The sequence below is a fragment of the Petaurus breviceps genome, unplaced genomic scaffold (assembly GCF_028583685.1).
Source record: "Petaurus breviceps papuanus isolate PSGF00001 unplaced genomic scaffold, PetGlider_PUasm1.0 77, whole genome shotgun sequence".
In the NCBI taxonomy this organism is placed as follows: Eukaryota; Metazoa; Chordata; class Mammalia; order Diprotodontia; family Petauridae; genus Petaurus; species Petaurus breviceps.
Genome location: NW_027186492.1, coordinates 8,912,231 through 8,932,627, shown reverse-complemented (window position 1 = coordinate 8,932,627; position 20,397 = coordinate 8,912,231). Strand labels below are relative to the sequence as shown.

The 20,397-nt window shown below is 36.9% G+C and overlaps 2 protein-coding genes across 2 annotated transcripts in view; one reads left to right on the top strand and one right to left on the bottom strand.

Moving 5' to 3' along the window:
• Positions 1–20,397, top strand: part of GATM (glycine amidinotransferase) — a 501,978-nt gene that overhangs the window by 121,730 nt on the left and 359,851 nt on the right. The window lies entirely within an intron of this gene.
• BLOC1S6 (biogenesis of lysosomal organelles complex 1 subunit 6) lies at positions 804–20,350 on the bottom strand. Its single transcript, XM_069105961.1, has 5 exons — positions 20,106–20,350; positions 13,230–13,371; positions 9,020–9,107; positions 4,338–4,424; positions 804–3,631 (listed from the first exon to the last, which is right to left on the bottom strand). Exons 1-5 carry the CDS (start codon positions 20,200–20,202, stop codon positions 3,512–3,514), a joined length of 534 nt encoding a protein of 177 aa, XP_068962062.1. The 5' UTR covers positions 20,203–20,350; the 3' UTR covers positions 804–3,511.

The following is a 20,397-nucleotide window of genomic DNA, read 5'->3' as shown; positions in this document are numbered from 1 at the left end:
TCCAAATTAACATAAAGAATCATAACTTTTATAATTGCAACACCACTCATTGGGTACTTACATTGTAGTTATTTTTTCACATATACATTTCATGTCTCCTCAAAAAGATTTGTTTGGGGAGGACAGGTGCCTCTAGTTCTTATATTACCTTATACATTTTGTATCCCCCAAGACCATATAATAGCAGTGTCTTGGACCTAACAGCAGCTCAATAAATATTTGATTATGATGCTAAAAGCTTACATCATTTGCATATCTCTTCCAATTGGCTAGCAAAATTCAAGTCTAAGATAATGGGTTTAAACCCCTATACATATGTGTTCAGTCAATTCCAGCTTCACTACATTTCTAAACTTGGGCATTATAAGCTTCCTGAAATATACTGTGGATATATTTATGTTCTGAGGGGATGGGTAACATATCAGAAAGTCTTCAGATTGATTATATTTGCCATGAAGTTGTGCAGAACAAGGTAAGAATTCGTCATTGTTGCCACAATCCCCACACTTCTCTCAAATGATTGGTTCCTTATTCAGGGTTTCAGGTCAAGTCCCGAAATACTGCAGAATCTTTTGGTATAACCAAAATCATTTTGTTTCATAGAAAACCCTATGACCTTCTTCAAAAATAATTCAGGAAGATTATGTAAAACTTGCCTATACTTGGAAGAGTGATGAATGGAAAAAATTAAGAGGAGAAAAGCAGGGAGTAGGGTGGACATGAGAATTAGATAATGTCCAAACAACTGCAGTTTGTGAGGAATGCTGGGTCCAAGTGTATGTAATAAATAGCACATCATAAACTTTCATCATAAGCCACATTTTATTAAACATGTAAAAAATATTCCTTGTTCTACAAGCTCAAAAACCAGACTAATGTATGAAGGAATATACAGTACACCTGGAATAACTTTTGACAACATCTATCAGAAAAAGCTCAATACCTGCACAACTTGAATTACATTCAATGTCCTTAATAAACTATATGAGACCTGCTACAAAGTCAATATTTCTAAAATTTCACAAGTTAAAGCAAAATAATCCTCAGTACATACATGATATAGTTTCAAAATAAAGGCAGTGATTTCTTTTTAAAGTAGAATATGGAAAGATCCTAAGGACCAAGCCATTGCTTCTTTATTGGTTTTGTGCTCAATACAGTACCAAATGAATTTCTGTTAGTAACTTTCAATTTCTTATACACTTATAGTCTCATATACAGTTCAAGAACTATATAAAATTTTGAAAAAGCTAAATCTGTAAGTTGTTTCAATTACTAAATAACTGCATTTTTAAATTCACAACCTCACCTAAAAATGGTTGGTTATATATCAGCTTTTCAACTTGCTACTCTTTTTTTTTTTTAAAGCAATTGGGGTTAAGTAACTTGCTCAAGGTTACACGGCCAGTTATTTCTGGGTGTGCTGCTGAGTATCTGAGCCCGGATTTGATCCAGGTCATCCCGACACTGGAGCCAGTGCTCTTACTCACTGAGAGCCACCTGGCCGCCCCTTCAACTTGCTACTCTTAAGATATTAAAATGCAAAAAATTAAACCATTAAATTTCTTGTCACACATACCAAACTCATCATCTACATTAATATTGCTAATTAAATGAATTACTCACTTAACCCAGAATTCTCAAGATATTTACTGCCTGTTAAGAGTTCAGTCTTAAAGGCTTTCTTTAAAAAAAAAATTAGGTGATAGAATTGATCACACAATAGGATATGTAATCATTTTAAACTAGTTCAATAACTTAGACCACTCAACGCTACCAAATTAAACCAAATTATACACAGAAATTTTTGTGATACTGTTCCTTCAAACCTTTAATTTATCCCAGTCCTGCCCAGGCAGTTTCAGTGTGCAGATCTCAACATTTGGCCATGTGAAACTAACATTCCTAAGTCCAAAGTCAAAGTCGGATGGATGTGCACTGTGATTAGTCTTTCACTTGAGAAGAAGAAAAATAAAGTGTATTAATGGACCTATTTTTTTGTATTCTTCCAAAATCAATTATTTTCCTAACCTTCTGTATTAGCCTGATAAGTGATCAGAGGTAGATTCTAGCTTAATAAAAAGATATCAGCAATTTGTAATAGGAATTAGAAAAGATATACATTCTAATCACATACCCTCCTAGTTTTCTGTTCATTCTCTATATGATAGAGATTAGACAACTGTTAAATACCCCTTAAAGTTAAAAGAGGGATATGCACACTGGATTTTAGAGAGTGAAACTATAATTTTCCCCCACATAATAATTTCCCTGTGTGTATTCAAAAGAATTCTGAAAAAGACTAAGTTTCACAATGGTGTGTGTCTTTCTTAAAAGATCTCAAAGTACTTTACTAACCTTCTCCGATCCATTAATATCACTATAAAACCAGTAGGCAACACATCATTTTCATTTTACAAATGAAGCAAAGTATGGAATGATAAGGTGATTAGTGATAACAACTAATAAGACAAAGGAAATCACAAGACAGAGCTAGAGACCACACTGGCAAATCAAAAAATGGGGCTTAAGGATCCCTATCTACTTGATTATCACTTCAGTGCTTGAAAATTATTACTAAATGTCATAAAAGTTCAAGTAAAGAAGGGTCAATGGTCACAGCAGCCCTATAACACCAGTTTACAGATCAAGTAGCCCAATTTAAAGCACATTAAGATATTGATGTCATTTAAAGATATAAGGTTTAAACATGGTAAGAAGAGAAATAAATACACGGTCTCCATTTTATAAAGACAATTTTCTCTTTTGCTCATTTTCCTATGTCAAAGATGCCACTAATACTATGCCATTATTTACTGTGTCAAATTTTCCCATGAAAAATTTCCTGCACAATCATATAGGATTTATACAGTGCACCTCCTGTCGATGGCATGTATTGTTAAGCAGCTGGCATGGGTAAAATGATTAGTCCTTTCTTAACAAAAGCAATGGAAGAGACCCTCTCAATTTAATCAGGGGCAGAGAACCAAAAGTCATCAATCCATGGCTCAAAAAAAAGGTAAGTCATTCCAATAAACAAGAAACATTAAAAATTTTTTATACGTTCAGTAACAATACCTTAACTATTTTTTCAACCCTAAGGGCACTGTACAAAGTAAGTGCTTTTAATATATGCCAAATGAATGACATCAAACCATTCATCATTAGATGTATCAAAGCAAAAATCCAGTTGATTTTTAAAAGAGAAAAGCTATGTTAAAAAAAAGTTAAATATCATATAAAATTAAAATAGATTTACATTTTGAAAATCAATTAAAAACATGGCATCCTAAACAGCTAGAATGAAAACATGGCAATTCAATAAGTGCAAAGCATTAAGAATTCTGAACAACGGCATAAGGCACTACATCAAAATGACCCTACTAGAGAGCTTGATGCTCTCTGAAATCCAAAGAATATGGAATAGGGGAAAGAAAAAATGTACACACTCATACATATATACATATAAAAATAAACACATATACATTGACAAGATGCCTGCCGATTAGGTTTATGTCCTTCTAGCTGGTTTAGCAGTTAGCTGTTTCTCTCTTTCAAATTCTTTTTCTCGTTGCTGTTCCCGTTCCAACTCTTCTTTCTGTCTCTTCTGTTGGAGCTTAAGTGCTCTTTTCTAAGTCAGAAAAGAAACAAAATCAAGGAACTACACCAAGCACCAACAGCCACAGCAATAAATTATCAAGAAGCTGGCTTTTTTTTTTTGTCTAGACCTTTGATTTCAATCTGTGTAAGAAACTCCTAGTAAGAAGTCAGCATCTGCTCTAAAACCCAGTCATCTTGGACACTGGGAGACTTGCCCAAGGTTATCAAGACACTATGAGTCAGAGAGGGCATCCAATAACATTAATAGGTCTTCCTGATACCAAGACAGGAAAGTCTCCACATTTAGAGTTCTTTTTTTGCATAAATTCAGTTGTTTCATATAATTTTAAATCCCATTAGCCTATCTTACAAAGATTCTCTATCCCAAAGGAATTGCTACTTTCAATATCTCAATTAACTGGAGTACTTAGAAGCTCCATAGTCAGAGAACAAGATCTCTTCCAAAATCCACCAACATTGTTATTAATGTAGGTATCTAGTAATTCATACCTAAAGGGTTTATTACCTTTAAAAATGACATTTATATAGCATCAATAAATTTTATGTGATATTACATAAATGAAAATATCACTTTCAGTTCATTCAAAATGTAATTGCAAAGAAAAGGATAATTAAGTGCCTAAAAGCTCATTACCAGCAGCCATCAACAAAAAAGAAAAACAAAGCATTAAATCTCTCTAGTAATTAAAATATTATTTAAATGTTATTCAACTCACTTTCAATTTTGATGTCTTCTCATGAAGCATCAGCATCTCTTTTCTTATATTCACTAACTTGTTGTGATAGTATTTAGCTTCTGTAAACTTAAAAGCGAAAACTAAATTATGATTCAAGTTAAAAATTCATTGGAATAGACAAATAAATTTGTGGGCCAAATCTTGATCAATTCCTCCTAAATCTGACCAGCTTTATGATCCATTATCTTCATATTTTTATTATTCTCTACAAATTACATTTAAAAGCTACATGCAACACTTTTAAAACCACTGGTGGGAGAAGGGAGAAAAGTGATGACACTGGTACATAACAAAGAGAATACCTGCTATATGATGGAAAGACAACATTTCTTTATCAAAAATTTGCTATACAATTAGTCATTGGACAAACAGGTATCTTATATGGGCCTAAAGTTGCAAAAAGACCACTCAGTTGCTACTAGTTACCTTCAGAAGGAGCTAACATTTTTTTCAATTCATGCCTACATGAGCTGTAAGTCAAGAACCTAATTTAAGTGCCTGACAAGAACTAAGTTATGGACCTAGAACAGTGCTGCCTGGTTCTTATGGTCCACTGTTCAATAACCCAAGATTAGGCCTTTCTACCTCTGCCTAGACCCAATCTTATATCTGAGGTATAAGAAAGGAACTGAGCTTGCCCAAGGAAAGGTTTCTTCCTGGATGGCCTCCAACATCTTAGGATGGATGGATTTCCTAAAAAGCAGGATCTCAAGTTAGAAGAGAACAGGAAGTAATGTAGGTATAAGTAGTTCAAGAAAAACACAATTCTCCCTCAGAAAGGGTAGAGGAAGAAGAAAAGGAAAGAATTAGTTGTCAAGAAAATAGTCTGAACTAACAAGAGTCGGAAATGGCAATCTTAACCTTCTAATCTTGTATTCAAATCAGACCTCCATAATTATTGGTTTTATGTTCTCTGTCTACATGTGTGTCTGCACCCAGAGACAACATTAATGGTTCAATGAAAACTTGGAAGGAAGATCTCTGGTGGAGGGCCCCAGGGATGTAAAGAGGATTATATTATTTAACATGTTGATCAATGATTTGGATAATGGAATAGAATCACAGATTTAAAGCTTAAAGGAAAGTGAGGCCCAGAAGGGTTAAGTGATTTGCCCAACGTGTCATATAGGTAGAAAGCAGAGGAAATATTAGGATTTCACACTCCAGAGTCAACACTATTTCCAGAACACAATGCTGCACAGATAACATGATTATTAAAACTGCAAGTGAAACATTAGGAGGGATAGCAAACACACTGAACATCAAAAGTAAAAATACTTCAGTAAGATAAAACAATGGTCTGAATCTAATCAAATGAAATTAAAATCTAAACATGGAGACTTATACTTACTTGATATCAAAATGAAAAAATAAAATTCACATTACTAAACAGGAAGGACTTGAATAGATAACGACTCATTTGGAAAAGACCTAATAGGGTCTAATGAACTGTAACTTTAATATATTAGAGTCCACAGTGCGCAAACTGATATGGTGGTCAAAAACACTAAAGCAATTTAGGCTATGTTAAGAAAGGCATGATATAGGGCGGCCAGGTGGCTCAGCAAGTAAGAGCACCGGCTCTAGTGTCGGGACGACCTGGGGATCGAATCCGGGCTCCGACACTTAGCGCCACACCCCGATTGCTTAAAAAAAAAAAAAGGCATGATATTAAGAACAAAGGAGGGGCGGCCAGGTGGTGCAGTGAGTAAGAGCGCTGGCCCCAGCATTAGAAGACCTGGGTTCAATTCCGGCCTCAGATACTTGGCACCCACACAAAAATAACTGGCCGTGTAACCTTGAGCAAGTTACTTAGCCCCAATTGCTTTAAAAAAAAAAAAAAAAGAACAAAGGAAGTGATGGTCCCAATATACTCTGCTGTGGTCAGACAACAAATGTTCTGCTCTGGATGACATATTTTAGAAAGAAAATGATAAATGGGAGGGAGAATGTCCCAGGCCAATGAAAACGCTCAAGATCATGCCCCAAGGACTGCTCCAGAACTAAGGAAGTTTGGGGCATGATGGCTATCTTCAAGAATTTAAAAGGCTATCATGTAGAAGAATGACATCTGTTCTCCTTGTCCCTGGAGGACAGAATCAGGAGCAAAGAGTCAGCGTTACAAAGAGATACAAGACAGATGTGCAGAAAAACTTCCTAATGCCCAGAGCTCTCCAGAAGGGGATCACTTGTTAGGGATCCTGTAGAAGGGATTCTTTTTCAGGCCATATGGGTTAAACTGATGACAAACTATAATTCTTGTGCACAGAGAAAACAGAATTCAACCCTTCAGCTTTCAGTTCTTAGCTGAGCACCAAAGGTTTTTATGTTTCTTGTCAAAGGCTGCATGTAAGGCTATAACGTGAACTACTGAACAAAAGACCTAAAAGAGAAGGACCTCTTTCCTGTTCCTTCAGGCCCAGGAACTTCTATCTTCTATCTGCCACTTCACTACATCTACTGTTTGCATTTAGGAGGGGCTATAAGACTTCCTGGCTTGTCCTACTATGAACCAAATGTCTGTTGAACACAACTTTGAATACAATGAGTATATGTAAATATACCTCAAAACGTAAAATATCTTTAGAGATACAATTTATTTCAAAGCAAAGTGGGGGGGTAGGAGGTGGTGAGAGACCTACTCCATTAGTTAAATTAAGAAATTTAAGTGAAAATTCAATTCAAAAAACATTTATTAAACACCCACTAAGTACAAGGCAATGATCTAAGCTCTGAGGAGTCAGACACAAAATAATCCTGGTTCTTCAAGAACTTTTCATTCTAAGTGGTTATCTGGGGAGTGGAGAATAAGGAAAACACAAGTACACAAATAAGTAAATATAAAGGAATTTGAGAAAGGATTAACAAATAAATGAGAAGTAGAGCTTGAGGTGAGCTGAGCCTTTGAGGAAGCCAAGGACTCTAAGGGGCAGAGATAAAGAAATGCATATGCAAGGAGGCTGCCCAGTTCGAAGGCGCAGAGATGGGACGCCAAGGTCAGCAAACAGCTTAGCAGGCCAATTTGGCTGGAACACAGAGTTCATAAAGGGATAGTAAAACCAATTAAATCTGAGGTGGGCTGGTATCAGAGAGATGATGGCTTTAAATAAGAGTCAGAAATTTTTACAGTTGGAAGGTAATGAAGTTATTGGAACCTATGCAGGAAAGAGCTTCTACATGGGCTACTCTCACCTATAGTTCCTCCTGAATTCCTAAAAATGTTCTTCTTAATCAGAGTTGACTAATCCCTAATCTTTTCTTCTATGAAAGTCTACTATATTGTAAAAACTGTATACTGTACATTGTGTATATTGCATATATTGTGTGTTGAAATTTTTGAGCCAGAAGGATTCTGAAAAACCACTTGGTTCAACCCTTCATTTATCAAAAGAGGAAACTGTAGCCCAGAGAGTATTCATGATTTATTAAGTCATATTTAAGTACTAAATGAACCTGGAATCTTATCTCCTGACTCCTAGTCCAATAAGCTATGCATCACAATGTTATACTTTACTTTAAACCAGTCCAAAGGTATAACTTTTCTAGTCCCAAATTCACTATTAAAAAATTTATTAAGATTCAAGAATATATTATTATTATTATTATTTTATACCTTTTTTCACGGACACTGCAGTCAAATCTTCATGGGACTCTTTTCTAGGGATGGCAAAAAGGCAGACACAGGTTCCTTACTTTTAAATTCTCTTTTATATGGACTTCAGTGAGGATGGTTAGGTATACTGAAGTTTCCCAGAAATATAATTATAGCTCCCACCTCTTACCAAAGAACTACATAATTATTTTTGTGTTAAGCTTGACTTTGATTGTACTGAAAAATATAACCAACAACTAAATTTTATACAGGGTGTCCCAAAAAACTTAGTGTCATTTTAAGGTATTAAAGCTTAAATAGGCACTAAGACTTTTGGGACAGCCTGCATGTCCTCTTTCCTTCTAAGGTAGAAAAAAAGGTGGCTACATGATGTTCTCTCCCCAAACTTCCCAAGTTCTCTTTTATAAGTATGTTGAGAGTAAACAGATTTATTCTACCCATTCAAAAATAAGTTGTTATTCACAGAATCTTAGAATTTAAGTTCAAAGAGACCTCAAGAACTATCTAGTCCAACTCTGTACTAGAAATAGAATCACACTACTTAAGACACATTCACCATATATAATTCAGTTATTTTTGAAGAGCTCTAAGAAGAACTCACTATCTCCTCAAAGCACCCTAAGCATTCGAAAGATTTACTTTTAAGCAAAGAAACTATCATTTCTAACAGTTAATATTTTGAAAGGTAGTTTCTCTGTAGATAAAAAACCTGGTTATGGCCTGGAGTCAGGAGGACCTGAGTTCAAATCCAGCCTCAGACACTTAACACACACACGAGCGCATGCGTGCGCGCACACACACACACACACACACACACACACACACACACACCACTAGCTGTGTGACCTTGGGCAAGTCACTTAACCCCAACTGCCCTCCAAAAAGCAAAAAAAAAAAAAAGGAATTTTTGTTAAAATCCCATTTCTGAATTTTTAAAAGGTAGAGAAAAATTTGTAGAACACATCTAAACAATATTACACTGGAGAAATTAATTCAGCTGACATTAAAATTTAACATTATTAAAACATATACACTAGAATAGACTTACCAAAGCATTAATATCCAAAATAGAATGACATTCTTTGAATTTTGAAATCTCTTGCTCTAATGTATCTAGTAATACCACTTGGTTCTGTCTGAAACAAAAGCAAATAGTGGAGATGAGGTTTACACAGCCTGGACTGAAATAAAACCACCTAAAATTCCAAATTCCAATTTAACAGCTCAATGTTGGTTATTGCTATGACCTTGGAATTAAACTGGAAGAGTATGAGAACAAGTCTAGAGAGAAATCTAACCTTTTCTCGGTTTATTTCATCAGTAAAATCTTTTACAAAATAACACAAAACAGCTGATAGTCAACTGTCTCCTTATTCTTGCCAAATTCCAGCTTTCATATGCCATTAAAATAAATTTAATAATTTGAAGTTAGTGCATGATTATCTTTTGTCTATCAACTCAGAATAAAAAAAAATGCATTTTTGAGCCTCCTTCTTCAAGGTTCTAAGTGTTTTACACACTTCCTGTTAATACAATATCCTGTAAAGGTAAATATTGAGAAATTTCCTGTTTTAAGTATGGAAAATTTACAGTACTGGAAAAAGTTAAAGCTAAAAGTCACAGAAGTGAAGCAATCTGGTAGCGCTGGAAAAGCCCTGGAAAAGGAACCAAGAGCTCTTGATTCTACCACTAATTAGCCAAGTGACCCTAAACAAATCACTTACCTTCTTAGGCCTTCAGTTTCCTTAACTACTAAAAAAAATTGTGGGGGGTAGGGGGAAGAACCAAAGGGAAGAATCAGACTAGATAATATCTCTTAAGCCCCTTAGATCTCTCAAATATGGTGATTCTAAGTCTATCTGGTAAAACAAACAAACCCGGGGCAGCCAGGTGGCTCAGCGAGTAAGAGCACTGGCTCCAGTGTCGGGATGACTTGGATAAAATCAGGGCTCAGATACTCAGCACCACACCCAGAAATAACTGGCCATGTAACCTTGAGCAAGTTACTTAACCCTGATTGCTTTAAAAAAAATTTAAAAAAACAAACAAACAAACCAGTGTTCAAACTCCCTTTCATTTGACCTCACTATACTTTGCAACCTGAGTCAAATATCATAGAGCCCAAGAGCCCTGAGGCCATCTGGATGTACAACATAAGTGTTTAAAATTTTCAGAGAGAGTACAAAACCTCCCTAGGTGACATGCTCCAGTCACTACATTTCTCCCCTTTCCTTTCACCAAATAAGGTGCTAGCTATGTCAAAGAATATGTCAACGAAACAAAAAACAGGTGCAAAGAAGGCTCCAATAATTGGAGTGACACTCAATACATTCATGTGCTTACTGCCAGGTGATCTCTCACCCTAAGCCAAAATATTAAGAGAGGTACCTGCAAGACATCCAATCAATCCGATTAGCCACCTGATCATTAATAGGATGCTTACTTATAAACCTGTATTAAATATAAAACACTGTGGAAAAAAGAGTAATGGAAAGGATGAGATTGAATAGAGGTTTACAAGTTATCTGTTCTCCTATATAGCTGGTATATCCCACAGGCCAGAAGCTCACATGACCCCTACAATCTGCTCCACTTACTGACCTCAGAAGAGGAAAAACCTGTTGAGAAACCAGGAAGGTATATGGCACAACCCGATAAGCTAGCTTACTCAGGCAACCTGAGTTACCAGAATGACTGTGAGAAACAGCTAGAAGAGGAATCTCCAAAGCACAAAATCTTGCCCCACAGATTTCAAAAACAAACCTGAAGAAAGAAATTTGTGAAATCAAAAAACAAGATTATAATAATATAGCACTTTTGGGGGTTTTTTTAATTATCATATATGGTAATATGTTTTGCAAGACTGAACATGTATAACCTACAGCAAACTGCTTACTGTCTCAGGGAGGGAGGAGATGAGAGAGGAAGAGAAAAAATTTGTAACTCAAGATTTTTTTTTTAATTTAATGTTAAAATTGTCTTTGCAAATAACTGGGGAAAAAATAAAATATTATTTTAAAAAATCATTAGGGCTGACCACAAATTAATGGTGAAACTGCCTAAACTATCAATATATTCCATAGTGAAAATTTATAGAATCATAAAGATGATGAGAATCAATCCTTAAATTTTAATTTTAAATATGCCATGACTAGGTTCTTCAACATTAGTCACTAAATAACCTGCTTTCAGAAGTGGTAAACTGATGTCCTCCCCAGGAATGAAGACATAAGGCTGAGCATAAATGCCTGTAAGCAAATAGAGTTCTGCCAAGCCCTAATATGCTCACATGGGACCCTTTACCCTTTGTGAGTTACAAAAATAAATAGATTTTCAGCCTCCACTAAGCCACAAGGACTACTCAGGATCACAGAATTGTAAAAATTAAAGAAGGCACCTTGGCTGCATTCCAAAAATGAAGGAATGGAGCCCAAAAAGTTTCGCTGACTTGCGCAAACTCAGAGTGAGTAACAAGACCAAGATTAAACCCCCAAACTTCCCATTTCTAATCCAGAATTCCTCCTACAACACAACTATCAATAATGAAATCTGTGAAGAGACCGAAAGATCCTAAGTACAGCATTATCTGTACTACTTCTTAACTCTCAAGAAACAAAGTAACTGTTATTCAGCAAATTATATGGCTGTTTAAAGAGTATTTGGGGTGCCCAGAAAAAAGAATGAGATTATTATAAACATTATAAGCATTAAAGAAGGTTAACAAAGAACCCTCAGACACTACAAAAATGCTACATTATCCACTTTCAACAATATAAAGGCTGTTCATTTCTCCTCCCAAGTTCAAACATATTCTGGGTTCCTTTAGTCTGTAAAATGAAAATAAAGAGATTAGCCCTTATTGCAATATAAAGGCTATTTAAGATCACAAAAAGCATTTTCTTTGACTTTGCAAAAAAAAAAAAAAACCAGCCAGGCTCATCTGGTCAACACATACTCTCCCCATCACATCCAATAAATCACCTAAGGATATCTAGCTCCAAAATTCTATTGAAAATCATTGTTAGAGGATCGAAACCACACTCTGTTAATGCAAAATTAGATTCATTAGTTTAACTGTAGTATTTGGTCATAAAAATCCTACTTTATTAAGTTCTGCTTCTCAAAAATCATGATTGACTCAGAGTTGATCATTATTCAAGTATAAAGCCTACAAAAACACTGGCTAATGGTATTATGTAAATAGGTGTGGACAATTCTGCCCTTGGATAAATTGTCACTTCTGAACTGAGTTTTAGGGTAAATGGCTGGCTTGCAGTAGTCCTTAGACATATTTAGCTCCTCACTCTGAAAAACAGGGAGTAGAGAGACTTCAGGTTCTGTTTTTATCCCCCTGAAGAAACAGTGACTAAGTCTTATTTCTATGTGAGAGTTATTGTCCTCAGTCATATGTATCTAGACAATACCCACACACTCTCATCTCCCTTTTTTTTTTTTAAAGCAAGGCATTTATTGAATCTGGGCAGATAGGGGGTACAGACCCTAACTTTGTGACCCTGGGCAAGTCACTTAATGCTATCTGCTTTAGTTCCTCATCTGTAAAATGGGCTAGAAAAGGAAATGGCAAACCACTCCAGTATCTTTGCCAAGAAGACCCCAAATGGGATCTTAAAGAGTCAGACATGACTGAAATGACTCAACAACAACAATTTATTGAATCGTTAGAAATATCTGTGTTCTCCAGCAAATATGTTATGGAGCATTTTCTTAAACTCTATTCTAAAACAAAGGCATGTGCAAAAATTACCATTAGATAAGCAAATGGATTATTTCACGAAATGATGACAACTACAATTCATTCCAAGTTCTACTTGTGATTTAGAGATAACTGCCCAAAACAGGAAGAAAAAAAGCCTAAATATATTCATTTCTTGAGTTAAATTACCAAGTACTCTGCTATTACCACTTTATTAGAAATAATCAAAACTAAATGTTACCAAACACATCCTAAAGATTACATAAAAGTCATGTTATTATAAGCAAGACAGAACTGTATAGGCAAAATAACACTTTACAGCTTACAAAGTATTTTCACATATGTTAGCTGATCTTCACAATAATTTTGTGAAACAAACAAGATGGGTATTATCCCCATTTTACAGATGAGGAAACAGATTCTGAGATAAAAGTGGCTTCCTGAATATCAAACCCAAATCCCCTGAGTTCCATTCCAGTATTCTCAGTAAATAAAGCATGGCGTCTTGATGAAGAAATAAGCTGATAAGTTTTGGTTTGCTTACGTGAGTTCCTGTAGGGCTTGCTTTGATCTCTCCAAGTCTGGCAAATAATGAGAAAGTAATCCTTGTGCTAGCTGCTCCAGAGCTTTATTTTCAACAGTCAAATCTTCCATTAGCCCTTCATCTGGAGAAGCATCACCTGAATCTAGGACCCAAGCAAGAAAATACTGAAAAAAACTATTGAGACCATTGCTAAGTCTTAAATTTTCTACCAGAACAAAATATTATGATTAAAGTTTAAGCTAAGTCTAATGTAAAGTAAATGTATTTCTTACTTCAGCAATTAATAACTGTTTACTTGGCTACAGCACAAAATACTTAAACAAAAATCTAATTTTAGAAAGCATTTTCAAGTGATTAGACCTCATGTATCCAGAGCTAAAAAGTACTTTCAAAGGCCATCTATTTTACAAATAAGGAAACTGAAGTCCAGTAAAGTTAGGTGACCTGCCCAAGATCCTACAGACTGTACAGATCAGAGAGAATCTGAACCCTGTCCTCTTACTCCAAAGTCAGAGATCTTTCCACAGGACCTCACTGCCTTCTTTAGCTTAGAATCAACCAGAGGGTTCATCAAAACTGAACAACTGAGAAAATAGCAGAATTCTTTCCTTTGGATTTCTAACATGTTTTAAATTCTTGTTTCCATCAAATGAAAAGAATCATTAAAATACAGCATTTAATGCACTACCCTGCATTATTCTTGTTTTTCCAAATGTTGTTTTGTTGTTCAATCATTTCAGCTGTGTCTCTTCATGACCCCATTTGGGGTTTTCTTGGCAAAGATACTGGAGTGGCGTGCTATTGCCTTCAACAGTTCATTTTACAGATGAGGAAACTGAGGCAAACAGGGTTAAGTGACTTTCCCAAGGTCACACAGCTAGTAGTGTCTGGGACTGGATCTGAACTTAGGAAGATGAGGCTTCCCGACTTCAGGCCCTGCACTCTATCCTCTGTACCATCCAGTTGCCCCATTTCTCCAACTAGATTATAAATATTCTCTGGGACATAGAACCACGCCTGATTGAGGGGTGGAGTAGATCACCAAAGGTCCTAAAAAAGTGCTACGTATATTACACATACTGTAAGTATGTGTAAGTATTAAGCATATGAAGACTAGAAAAAAATCCATACCAGCTCACAAATCTTACAGAAATGGTACAGAATAATTATTCTCAAATAAGATTGACTGAAAATCATTCCAAATGTCTACAAATCACTGATTGCATAAGTACAACTCTGCATGTCTACAAGAGAACTCTTTATCTTTTCCCCAAAACATGCCTTTCCCTATTTCTGTTAACGGTTAATAACATTATCACCCATGCTCTAAACATCAGCCATCACGTTGTCTCTACCACCCGTCTTTCTTTTCCATTTCCCGTGTCACCACCACAGTTCAAATCAACATTACCTTTTGTGAGGACTAGTCTAATATTGCTAACTAGGGGCAGGAAAACCTGAGTTCAAATATTACTAGTTGTGTGACCCTGGGCAAGTCACTTCTTTCTGTTTGCCTCAGTTTCCTCGACTGTAAAATGTGGATCATAACACCTACCTCGAAGGTTTGTTGCAAGGATCAAACGAGACAATATTGGCAAAATGTTTAGCACAAAGCCTGGCACATAGTAGGTACTATATAAATTCTTATTCTCTTCCCTCCCTACCTCCAAAACCTGGTCTTTCTACTATATTCACTAGAGAGTCCACTAAACTAATCTGTATTCAATGTATAATTCTAGTCAATGTCACATCCCTGCTCAAAAACCTCTACAGTTGGTTTAAAACCTTAGAAACATAGACTGTTAACTACCCAGGTATACAAAATGGAGTCTACTGGCCAAATGTGGCCTACCTAACCCTGAAGTAGAACCCATTTGGGAATTTTAGGGAAAAGTTCGCCTAAGTATTTGGTAAATAAACACACCTGAAAATTGAGACATGACCACCAGTCAACAGATAATGCTGTGTAACTGATTACCACTAAATGTCATGCTAGTAAGCTTAAATTAATAGCTGCAATTTAAACTAAATGTTAAATCTGTACATCCTGGACATATGTGGATGCTTAATTATGTGGCAAACTAATACAAAATTTGGATGCCTTGGCTTACCAATAAATCCAAACACCTTAGTCTGGCATTCAAGGCCCTTCACAATGACTCCAACTTCTCTTTCCAACCTGATCTCTCACCACTTCCCTTCAAATCACTCTCGGTTCCAGCCAAACTAGACCACTACTTAATGGCTAGGAACTAATGTCCCTTGCCTTTTTTTCTCATACAACACTTCACACCTGGAATATATTCCTACCCTTTCTTTTTCTTTTCCCCCACTTCTGCCGAAATCCTTGCAGATGAAGCTTAGAGTGCCGGGTCAAGTTCCATGAGGCCTTGCCTGACACCCTCAGCAGAAAATGATCTCTCCTTTATTGAACTTCTCATTGCACTTTCAAGGTACTTGCCCTATGCAACTAATTACATTCTAATATGAATTCCTGTATTATCTTTCCTATTAGGATATATAAACTCTTTTTAACAGGTACTGTATCTTAATCATCGTTAGCAAATTCAATAAAATTCAACAAATTTGTTAAGAGAAGAACTGTATACAGAATACTGTATTAATCAGGGAAAGAAGATACCAAAAACTTAAGCAAGGTGAGGTAGACCTCTTGGAGTTATACTCTTTTATACATAGTAAGCACCTAATAAATGTTTTGAATTTAAGTTTTTAAAATTGAATATGTCAAGTAGAAAAACATAGAATCATAGGATTTGAAAGCTAGAAAAGGTGTTAGAACATAAAAGAATCAGGTTACAGAAGAATAATAGGATATCTATTTTGAGAATAACTTTACAGTTAATATTACCCTGATAAACATTTTAAACCAATAATCTTTAATTATACAATATCAAGAGATTTAAGAGTAAAACTCCAAGCACATGGGCTAGAACCCACGTGAAAGATTTACAGGAAGACACAGAAAAGAGTCCTTAAAGGATAAGATGAGGATGAGTCAGAGAGAGTATTCATGTCAATGAGATTACACATCTAGTCTCTGACACTTAATGGCTGTGTGACTCTGGGCAAGTCATTTAACCTGTTTGCCTCTATTGCTCCAAGTGAAAAATGGGGATAATAGCACATACTTCCCAGAGTTAATGTAAGGCTCAAATGAGACACAGTCATCTTTGTAAAATGCCTGGCACACGTAGGTGACATAAATATTCAGCTAACATTATTATTCTGTGTCTTGCCTAAATTCATACATGCAGTAAGTGACAGAGTTCAGATTCAAGCTTAGGTCTCCTAACTGCAAATCCAGTGCTTCTTATGTCAAGTCATGCTAATCTCAATTTAAGATGCTTCAAATATTGTACTTCTACCAATTTTTAATAATTCATGTACCTTCATTCCCATATATATTTATGTGTGTATATGTGTGTGTATATCCCATATATTCATTTCATTTTCTAATCTAAGCCTCCAAATTTTTACCTAAACTTTAACCACTTTAAAATACCACAAAGAAATCATTCATTCATGCTTACTGAGTTCCTACTCCAAGGAACTATGAAAGTAAAAAGATAAATAAATGAAGACCTAGTCCATGCCCTCAAGATGTTTATAATCTAGTAGAAGAAACAAATATTCAAAGAAGAAAAATAGAAGGCAGACTATACTATGTTATCATAAGACCTCCACAGAATTCCAGGGCAACTCAGGAAGATCATTTTGCTGAGGAGGGGGTTGGGGAAAAAACACTGGATTTGGAGTTAAAGGACAGATATTCAAATTCCAAATCAGCAGATTACTTATTTGCATGACCTTGAGGGAGCTATTTAACTCCCTGGTTTTCAGTTTCCTCATCTGGAAAAATGAAGGAGATGGAACAAAATTATCTCTGAAGGCCCTTTCATTTCTCAATCTATGTATGACCCTATGATGTCATTTAAGCAGAGTACTAAGAAATGGCTATGGTTGGTAGCAAAGTAGATTAGTGCCAGCCCTGAAGTCAGGAAAACTCCTTTTCCTTTGTTCAAATCCAGCCTCAGACACTTACTAGCTGGGTGACCTTGGGCAAGGCATTTAACCCCATTTGCCTCAATTTCCTCATTGGTAAGATGAACTGGAGAAGGAAATGGAAAACCATTCCAGTATCTTTGCCAAGAAAACTCAAAACAGAGTAATAAAGAGTCAGACACCACTGAAACAACAAATGGTTTCAGCAGCTAGACCATTCCAAGTAAAGGGAACATGGAAGCAAAAGTAGCAATGACTGGAAAAGCCCCAGTTGTGTTCGGCAATCTAATTGGACTAGAGCCCAGGTTACAAGTAAGACAATCATGAAAGTCCAACAAAGATGAGCTGAGGCAAGATTATTATGAAAAGTCTTAAATGCTAAGCTATGCAATTTGGACATGATCCAAATTTGGCTGTGGAGAACCAAGTTTATGAGCAGGTGGGTGAAATTACCAGTTATGCTTTAGAATTATTAGAGGTCAAATGTGTGGGATGGATGGAAAGGGAAAGAGACTTAAAGTCCTTGCAGGAGGCAACAAAGGACTGGATTAGGTAAATGGCAGTGAAAACAGAAAGTGATAGATACCAAAGACAACACAGTGAAAACTGGTTATGACAAATGTTTAACTGAGCTTTAGATTCAGATACAGTAAGCCTGGTTCCAGCCAGAGGATACATGTGAAGACCTTAGTTCAGAGTTGATGCTAAGGTTTTTGAGTCTGGATGACTGGGAGAATGATGGTATGATTTTAGAAGAAGGGACAGATTTTAAGAAGTCAAGAGAGTGGTAAATGAGTAATTTGGTTTTGGTCACATTACCTTTGAGGTGACAGCTGGATATAGAGAAGTATTCAAGAAGGATGGAAATACACAAATGAAACTTGGAAGAGAGGTTAGGGATTGAGAATTCAAAATCATCTATAAAAAGATCCAGGACATTATTTTGGGGGATATCTATGTTTAGTGGGCAGGATACAGATGATTGATGATGATCCAGAAAAAGGTCAGACCAGGTGGTGGGGTAAGAGCACCAGCCCCAGCATCTGGAGACCTGGGATCATTTCTGGGCTCAGATACTCGGCACCCACACAAAAATAACTGGCCATGTGACCTTGAGCAAGTTACTTAACCCCATTGCTTTAAAAAAAAAAGTCACACAGCTTGGAGAAAACCAATCAAGAACAACATTAAGAAAGCCAAGGGAGGAGAGGGTATATCTAAGGAGGATAAGTCAACAGTGTCAAAAGCTACAAAGGGTAAAAACAATTGGATTTAGCAGTTGAGACTGTTTACTAACTTAAGGCTACTGCCTTAAAGGAAGCAATTTGAATAGAGTGATGGGGTCAGAAACTAGAGTTAAAAGGGTTGAAAGTGAGTTGGTGGGAAGGAACTAGAGAATGAGTTTCTGATATTTTTTAGAGTTTGGCTGTAAAAAAAAAAAAAGAGCTGGGGGAGGGGTGGTTAGGGTATGGCAAGGTAAATCGAAAGGTTAAGAATGTGGGAACCTGGGCATACTTGCAGACAGTAAAGGAGCCAGTGCACAAGGAGAGAAAAAAGAAGAAACATCAAAGGGGCAAACTCCCAGAGAAGATAAGAGAGATATCAAGAAGAGAAGCTGGCAAGAAAAGGCACCCTTTGTCGGTGAATGGAGAAGATAAGGAGAGACTGGAGAACAGTATATCAGCATTGTAGGGGAGAAAGCGGTTTAAGATAAATGACCTGTTTTCTTAGAAAGTAAGAAGCAAGGCCTTCCAATGAGGGAAGAGGGAAGAAGTGATGTAATGGATTTGAGGAAAGAGGAATTTTGGAACAGTTGCTGTAGGAAGCATGAGAGAATCAGTAAGGAAAGAAAAATAAATAAATGAATTTGTTTTGCTTAACTATCTTGGTACAAATAGGGGAGAGCTTTTTGAGGGGAAGGAATGGGGATAGAGAGTAGTTGTTCCAAGGTGTGCATGGGTAGGGATAGTGCTGTAAAAAAAAAAAAAGAGATTGTCAATGAGTCAATTATATGTCAAAAAAAAATTTCACAAAAGAGAACAGAGGAAAGCTCAGAAGGAGATTCAGGCAAGCAAAGTAGTAGCAGTACTATTATGTCAATTTTAATGTATGCTTTTTTAAAAAGCTATATTTAGTAGAGACACATTTCATGTACAACGTGCCTTCCCGGTTCTTTGTAGAATATATAGAAAATTCGTGTTTGTTAAGCTCATAATGAAAAAAACAATATCTAAAATTAAGAAAGACTTGTCAAACTGCAATGAAGACCTAACTGGGTTTCGGTAAAATAAATTTGTAGAGTTTTATTTTTTGGTTTTGGGGGTTGGTTTGTTTTATTTTGTTTTTGTTTTTTTGTTTTTTTTGGGGGGGGGGTTGTATGCGAAATGTTTAACTGAGCTTTAGATTCAGACACAGTAAGCCTCGTTCCAGCCAGAGGGTACATGTGAAGAAACCAAAGAGATCTTCAGATCTGGCTCAGATCTCTCATCATAGAAAAATGTCACAGCCAGGTGCCTTTCTCCAGCAGGCTTCAAAAGCATCCCAGTAGGAGGGAGGAAGGCAAACCTGTAGACCCTGTAGCAGAGAGGGCAGTGACTTTGGAATCTGAGGATCTGGGCTTCAATTACATCTTGGGAGGATCATTAACGCGCGTGACCTAAGGCAAGTCATTCATGGCCCTCAGTTTCCTAAACGGTAAAATGACGGAGTAGAACGAGATCCCTTTCCGCTTCGAAGGCTGGGTGATGCTGCGCCGTCTGCCCCACACACCACGCGGGCTTTGGGGAGCCCAAGCCTAGGACCCCCGGAGCTGCGCCCTGCAGGCCCACCTGCCCCCCGCTCCGCCTTACGTACTCACTGCTGGTGGCCCCAAGCCTGGGCCGAGGGACGGAGGCTCCAGCGGGGGCAAGTCCTGAGGGGGCAACTGCTGCTGCTGCTCAGGGAGACTCATGGCTGTCGCGTAGCGAGGAGAAGGAGAAGCAGGACCCGGGCACCGTAGGGGAAAGGAGAGAGGGGATTGTCAGGCCAAGCCCCGCGGGTGACAGCCGGAGGTACCACTGTGCCCCTCCCTCCAGCCCGGACATAGAATCCAGTAGCACCGGGAAGCTACGGAAACGGAAGTGCTGGTCACGTGGAGAGAGATCCC

Coding starts and splice junctions, on each gene's coding strand:
- BLOC1S6 (XM_069105961.1), bottom strand. CDS start 20,202: ATGAGTCTCCCTGAGCAGCAGCAGCAGTTGCCCCCTCAGGACTTGCCC. Junction 9,108..13,229: donor CAAGCCCTACAGGAACTCAC/GTAAGCAAACCA, acceptor CTTTTGTTTCAG/ACAGAACCAAGTGGTATTAC. Junction 4,425..9,019: donor TTTTGGATATTAATGCTTTG/GTAAGTCTATTC, acceptor TTCGCTTTTAAG/TTTACAGAAGCTAAATACTA.